Source organism: Diaphorina citri, unplaced genomic scaffold (genome assembly GCF_000475195.1).
Source record: "Diaphorina citri unplaced genomic scaffold, Diaci psyllid genome assembly version 1.1 scaffold960, whole genome shotgun sequence".
Taxonomy (NCBI): Eukaryota; Metazoa; Arthropoda; class Insecta; order Hemiptera; family Psyllidae; genus Diaphorina; species Diaphorina citri.
This window is the reverse complement of record NW_007378391.1, coordinates 91801-99597: the sequence shown is the minus strand read 5'-3', so window position 1 is coordinate 99597 and position 7797 is coordinate 91801. Positions and strand designations below refer to the sequence as shown.

The 7797-nt window shown below is 37.1% G+C and overlaps 1 protein-coding gene across 1 annotated transcript in view; it reads right to left on the bottom strand.

Annotated features, from left to right (window-relative positions):
- Positions 1 to 2330: 2330 nt before the first annotated feature.
- LOC103513340 (histone acetyltransferase type B catalytic subunit-like) overlaps positions 2331 to 7797 on the bottom strand; it is a 6779-nt gene continuing 1312 nt past the window's right edge. The window contains exons 2-6 of the mRNA XM_026826567.1: positions 7492 to 7643; positions 6995 to 7111; positions 4328 to 4397; positions 3773 to 3917; positions 2331 to 3386 (exon numbers count right to left, since the gene is read on the bottom strand). Coding sequence (XP_026682368.1) covers positions 3808 to 3917; positions 4328 to 4397; positions 6995 to 7111; positions 7492 to 7614 — 420 coding nt within the window. The 5' untranslated portion in view covers positions 7615 to 7643 and the 3' untranslated portion in view covers positions 2331 to 3386; positions 3773 to 3807. The remainder of the gene's footprint in view (positions 3387 to 3772; positions 3918 to 4327; positions 4398 to 6994; positions 7112 to 7491; positions 7644 to 7797) is intronic.

Below are 7797 nucleotides of genomic sequence, written 5' to 3'. Positions count from 1 at the left end.
CGAATCCTTAAACACCTATACTACTGGAACTGTCTCTCCTTTATATTCGATTGTGACTTCGTATAAGCCTATCATTCTCACTTTTTTACTAGAATATCTGTTATTATTTTTCCGTCATTTTTACGAGTGATGTTGGTAACGATACTGTCATAATACGAACAAGCACTATGAAATGTTTCAAATGTTACGCGTCAACTATTCAGATATTTTATCCGCGATTAGTTAAGGACCACTACGGTACGTAGGGAGATGCTACAGTTCCTCCGGGTTAAGCAACGTTTACCGTGGTGACTTACCTGATGGGGAGCATTCAGCCTGTTCTTGACAAGTAGTCTGTACTGTTTGTACTCACTGGAGTTATTCATATTGGTAGCGCCCAGTCTCAGAATTTCATACACGCGACGTGCCTGTTTCTGAATAAAACAGAAAAAGAAACAGATTCAAATATGAAAACAGAAAAAGAAACATCTAAAAACGTTATAAAAATGTATCTATCTCCGCCGTTATTCATAAAGTCAATAGAGACACTAGTTAACATGGCAAAAGTACGAATATCCTAGTTCATAAGTAGATTAAGTCCGTAAAAATTGGAACACTTCTAAAATCAAGAAAAAAATTGGCTCATCCTTAAAGGGAATTTTTAAAAACGCACGCCTCTAATTCGAAAAATTTCCCCGAAAATTGCTCACCAAAAACACACAAACGAACAGTTTTTTTTTTTACTTTTTCGACAGTTTTCCCTTTTTTCCGAGAGTGTATCACACGTGACGTTTATTCGAACTCTGACTATTTCGGGGGAAAAAGTCAAGAACTTTCCAGTCCCTGTTACACACTGGTACCAGATGAATACCAATCAATATCGAGATAAGACGCGAGGAACTTGTTTACAAACAAACTTGGGGAAGTCTGATTGGTTTATTTTGTTCCAAGTTAGATGGTTGATTGTTTACTTGAAAACAAATACTAAGTACCTAAGTGAAATTGATATTGTTATCTGAAATCTCGAGTGATTACAGGCGAGATTTGAGGAAAATTTGTAGTAGAGATCTTCAAAAACTGAGTTCCAACAGAGAGCAATTGTATAGGGAGATGATTTTTTTTAATCAGAGTAATTTTGATTCGGTGTCGGTCCTACAAATTTTCGTAGAGGAAAAGGGGGAATTTTGATTTAATTTGGGTATTGACTTCATATTCTCTATTGCCAGTTAGAGGAGCTAAAATAAACTCGATTCCGCACAGCGGATAGCATAAACGCATGGTGCAAACGCAAATCGATTTGCTCTTTCAATTATTTTGAACTTTGAACCCATGAGGCGTTGGAAGACGGGTTTATGAATTTGGGTTCAATTAAATTACATTTTTAATAGCTCCCAAAAAGCGAACTTTTTTCTCTTCAATTTCCGAGAAATAAAAGTTTCTCTTGGTTTTTAATTGCTGTAATCGTAGTAGTATAAGAAGGTATAGCTATACTAAAGTTAAGTTTGCAGACCAATTAGGTTGAACTAAAAGGAAACTAGGACAATAAAGTTTTTCTTTTAACTTTTATCATTATTTTTTACTTTCTATTACCATGATGTATAGGAAAGAACCTATACAAGGTAATGAGAAAGTATTGTCATAGGTCCAAATTTTCAAAATCGGGAAATGGGTGGAAATATCCGTTTTAGGGTCCCTGAGTTTCCTGGGCATCTATTTCTACCAGATAATCATTCTGTTAAGCCTAACACACAAGCTACGATTTTTCCTTACGATCAGAATGTACGATATCTTTTTCAATTGAATTACCCATATTTGGAAATGAAAAATAAAAATAATTCATGTTTCTTCCTTCCGGTACCTAGAGATCCTAGGATGCATGCAGTGTAGACCAATCTTTGGGTCAAGAAAATGTTTGGAACGGGATTCTCCCGTGATATCAAACAATTTCTTGCCCAAATGGTACAGTCAAACCTTTGAGTCAACGCTCCATGGTCTCAAAAGCATGGATTCCAATCGACATCGTGTAATCATACTGTGGACGTTTCTTTACACTTACCTGGGTTTAATTTTTCGGTGGTAAAAAAAAAAAAATAAAAATCTCCGATTCTTGAAAAAAATATTAAAACTGTAAACACACTATTATCTTGCGCATAATTAATGGAGAACCACCAAATGGACCAAGAAAAACTGGCCACTGCCCGATAGTTTGACCAATATTTACTTACTGGGGGTACCCTTAGAATCCAATATCGATTTTTCCAGTGGTCAGTAGTCAGTTTCCCGAAAAGGAAAATATCGCACGACAAAAATAAAACATAATCTACCTAGAGTTGTAAAAAAAAATCGACAGGTAATTTAAAAATTTGGTTTATTTCTTGTAGAAAATAATTCCGTTTGCATTGACACAGAATTTTGATTCTTAAGCAGAACAATACCTACTTTCTCATTACTTTAGTAATAGAAAGTAATAACAGTGTTATAAAAAGTAACTTAATCCTAAAGGTATTTTATTTTCTAAGCGTAGTTAATACTTCAAGAGGATACATAAACGTATGGTTGAATATTTACAACGAAAATGGTACGTCCGGCCAAGTTTGGAACGAGCCAAAAGTGAGTGTGAAAATCAGTCTAAGGATAATGATCTAAATTTGTGTACAGTTGGTAATTTGTGGACCATTGGAAATGGAGCAATAAGAATTGCAGACATTCCAGTAAAAAATCAAAGCGTAAAATTTGACATGAAACACAGATCTTAAAAATTAGAATAGGTTCAAAAGTGAAAGTACGGTAGGTTTTAGGGCTGTTTGCCCCTATAACGAAGCCTCGGAGAGGGCTTTTTGGGGTACGTAATGGTTCAAATAGTAACTATGAGTAACATTTTATACATCTAGGTACATTTACATGCAGGCAGGGATGAATTAGATTTAGGGAGAGAGGCAGGAACGATTTGAGGAGAAGGGGAAAAAAATGAGGATAAGGATTTCTATAGGAAGAGGAGCAGGAACGATTTAAGGAGGAAGGATTTCTTTAAGGAAAAAGCCAGGGACTATAAAAGTGAGGTGGGACACAGGGATCTAGATTCTTGTAGGGACCATCTCCAACATGAAAAAAAAGAAACCTTTGAAAAAACCCTCAAACAAGGAGATTTAAACTCTCTGAATCAATATCATGCAATGGATAAAATTGAATGAATGAAATACCAAGAAAAGGGAAACCGATAAGGAATAGAAAGAGCATTCTCGTATTACTTAGACATTAAAATGATTTGGAAGGAAGGGGGAGAGGGAGAGAAGAGTAGAGGAGTAAGAGGGAAAGGTAAAGAGATGGGAGGGAGGGAGGGAGAGAGGGAGGGAGGGAGAAGAGAGGTTGGCAGATAACATAAGTTAAAGTCAAGGGTTAACGATTTACAGGGACTATAAAAGTGAGGTGGGACACAGGGATCTAGATTCTTGTAGGGACCATCTCCAACATGAAAAAAAAGAAACCTTTGAAAAACCCCTCAAACAAGGAGATTTAAACTCTCTGAATCAATATCATGCAACGGATAAAATTGAATGAATGAAATACCAAGAAAAGGGAAACCGATAAGGAATAGAAAGAGCATTCTCGTATTACTCAGATATTAAAATGATTTGGAAGGAAGGGGGAGAGGGAGAGAAGAGTAGAGGAGGAAGAGGGAAAGGTAAAGAGATGGGAGGGAGGGAGGAAGAGAGGGAAAGGGAGAAAGAGAGGGAGGGAGAAGAGAGGTTGGCAGATAACATAAGATAACCTTAAGTCAAGGGTTAACGATTTTACACATAAGGTACATACAACACAAAATGAGACTACCTAGTTCTCGAACGGATAATTCTTAACCCTTTCGATGACCTTAAGGTACGCCTTTTCTAGTTCCTTGTATTCGCTGTGCAGTTTATCCTTACGTTGCTGTTCAGTGTCTAAATAAGGTACATACAACACAAAATGAGACTACCTAGTTCTCGAACGGATAATTCTTAACCCTTTCGATGACCTTAAGGTACGCCTTTTCCAGTTCCTTGTATTCGCTGTGCAGTTTATCCTTACGTTGCTGTTCAGTGTCTAGACAGGAGAAGGTTTTCATTTCCTCAGGTTTCAGAACTTTGTTCAGTCGTTTCTGATAGTTGACGTCTTTCTGTTAAACATGAGAAGAGAGCGAAGATGCAATCAATATACATGCTTTTATTACGTAGATAACAAGGAATTTTAATTGTGTTAAGCATTAATGCTTGTGAGAAATGTAGTTCCCCCACTTTATACACTACGTTAAATTTTATGACTTGACTTGGACTCAAACCACCAACCTCCAAATTCAAAGTCCACTCAGTGTCTAGACAGGAGAAGGTTTTCATTTCCTCAGGTTTCAGAACTTTGTTCAGTCGCTTCTGATAGTTGACGTCTTTCTGTTAAACATGAGAAGAGAGCAAAGATGCAATCAATATACATGCTTTTATTACGTAGATAACAAGGAATTTTAATTGTGTTAAGCTTTAATGCTTGTGGGAAATGTAGTTCCCCCCACTTTATACACTACGCTAAATTTTATGACTTGACTTGGACTCAAACCACCAACCTCCAGATTCAAAGTCCACCGTGCTAACCACTAGACCACTGAGGTTGGTTATTACGTAAATAATAATAAAATATGGTATTATTGTTAATATCTAGATTCATATTAGACACCCACGCCTGAGAAAGCCTAAGAGAGAGGCAAAACTCGAATCGGTGTCGGAAAATCCCTGAAAACCCTGGTCATATAAAATAAGGTAAGCAAGCTCCGTGGCCGAGTGGGTGGAGTAGCAACCAGCGGCGGCATTGCCGGTGTAAAAAGATCATCCAAACGTAGAAATTGATTGCAAAGGAGACACTTAGTAATGCTGTGATATCCACTAGAGTTGTGAAAAAGCTCTGCTTTACACACAAATATTTTATGATTTGATTTAATCGATTTGTCCGCCATTCGGAGATTTCACTGTAGAAGTTAGGAACATGGCGAAAGAGATAATAATAATAATAGACTCTTGAGTGGAAGGTAACCACTAGGTGAGGTTAACGCCGGAGGCGTTCTCTACCACCTAACCCTTAGAGCTCCATTACGTGGAAGGTAACCACTAGGCGAGGTTAACGCCTTAGGCGTTCTCTACCACCTAACCCTTAGAGCTCCATTATTATGTGGTCAAAATCTCAAATAAATGAGGATAAAATTCCATGCCTCGGCTGGGAACGAACCCACGCCCTCCTGATTACCAGGCGAGCGTCTTGACCACTACGCAGTGAAGTGACAAACTTATCCAGTGAAGTGTTCATATCAAAGGTGTACAATTTCTTCAATGCCTCCATAATGTCATCGGGCTGAAAATGAGGAACAAAAAATATGAGTGCAGGAATTGTAAAGGAATTTTAATTGTATCAAGCATAACTATGTGTCACAAATTTTCCCCACTTGATACTCTTGATTTCATGACTTGACTTGGACTCAAACCACCAACCTCCAGATCCAAAGCTCACCATGCTAACCACTACACCACTGAGGTTGATGAAACCAGGTATTGTGTTCTTATGTAAATTTCATTATCTCATTTGCCAAATAATCTTCTTCTTCTTCTTCCTAGCCTTTCTTCTTCTTCTTCCTAGAACTATGTGTCACAAATTTTCCCCACTTGATACTCTTGATTTCATGACTTGACTTGGACTCAAACCACCAACCTCCAGATCCAAAGCTGCACCATGTAGTGGTTAACTACACCACTGAGGTTGATGAAACCAGGTATTGTGTTCTTATGTAAATTTCATTATCTCATTTGCCAAATCTTCTTCTTCTTCTTCTTCTTCTTCTTCTTCTTCTTCTTCCTAGCCTTTTCCTAGGTACCTATTTAAAAATAGGATAGGTGTTTTGTGTTAGGCTCTTCCAGGCAGCCCTATTGTGTACCTCATGTCCTGATAATTTTTTCTCACGTAGGTCATAATTCACGCAATCTTTCCACCTTTCCTTTGGTCTACCTCGCCCTTTTCTCCCCCTCACTTTCATTCTCTCAACTCTTTTCCCTATGTAGCTCATGTCATCTCTTTTTTCAACATGTTCATACCACTACAGTCTCCTCTCCTGTATCTTCCTCGACACTTCCAATGTTATATTCAAAACAATGTACCATAAATAAATTTAATTTCATTATCATATCTTTGTTCTTTTAAGGCAAAGACTCACCTTGACTCCGTTAAATTGATCTGGATCTATCTTGTCTGTGTACTCAATGTTGACATAGTCAAATAATCTTCCTGGGGTAAAATACAGCTTGATTTTCAGATCCAAGTATCCAAATATTGTTTCTCTGTAAGAAAGAAAAATAAATTGAAATGAAAATTATTAAAATTACAGAATTATTCTGAGAAATAACAGAGCAAATGGTAGTGAGTGTGTTTGCTTTAAATAAGCACTTGGTCATAGGTTTGATTGACCCAAAGCTCCTACAATGGTCATACTCCTATCAAAAACAATCTTACTAAATACCTATTATTAATTAAAAAACAACCACCCATTGATTATAAAAATATCCAAATATTGTTTCTCTGTAAGAAAGAAAAATAAATTGAAATGAAAATTATTAAAATTACAGAATTATTCTGAGAAATAACAGAGGAAATGGTAGTGAGTGTGTTTGCTTTAAATAAGCACTTGGTCATAGGTTTGATTGACCCTAAGCTCCTACAATGGTCATACTCCTATCAAAAACAATCTTACTAAATATTATTAATTGAAAAACAACAACCACCCATTAATTATAAAATTACAAAGGTGACAATGTACTTACTGCTGTCCAAATATCTGATGAGACATTTCTGGTTTGAAGGAACATGAATCATCTTCTAAATCCGACACTCTTTTCACTGAAAACAAAAGGACAAAATTGATAAAAATGAGAAAGATACTAAAAATTTGGTGCTTGCAAAATTAATTTTGTTGTTATAATAAAAGCACAGCACATTCATCAAGATTTCTTACCTGATGGGGAGCATTCAGCCTGTTCTTGACAAGTAGTCTGTACTGTTTGTACTCACTGGAGTTATTCATATTGGTAGCGCCCAATCTGAGAATTTCATACACGCGACGTGCCTGTTTCTAAATAAAACAGAAAAAGAAACAGATTCAAATATGAAAACAGAAAAAGAAACATCTAAAAACAATAATCAAATTATGAATTCTTAAAGCAGAGACCCACACTCTCATTCATCTTTACACTAGTAATGCTGCCACTGGTCGCTACTCAATTGTCCTCAAGAGGCTGAGTGCACCCCGAATTCCATCCATGAGCCCTCGTCGTGGGAAGACCACAGTTAAAAGATGTAAAACCCCCGTAGTTGGTCATTTGACTTGGGGGATGGAGGCGAAAGCTGGTAGGCGCCCTCTTTCAATCGCCCACTAGGGGTGCATGGGACTGCCTCGGTTTCGAACCATCAACCTCCACATCTCAAGTCCACTGAGGTTGGTTCACCATTTACCTTGCATAATTTCAGCTCCTCATACACTTGTTTCTCCATGGCTGGTGTATATCCCGCCACTAGTTGTTCTTTACTCCAGCCAGTCAGCTTGGCACAGTTACTAACATCTACATAGTCCCGCATAGATTGACACTCCTCAGAGGGGTCTTCCACTGGAACAGACCAGAGGAAGAAGAATCGTTTATATTTGTGTTTATTTTACCTATCATTACCTGTTGTTCTACTTTCCTTTTTTTACTTTATTGTCACTTTCTATTACCACCTATTAATTTACATTTCTTTTTTTTTTTTTTTTTATTTAAGCAA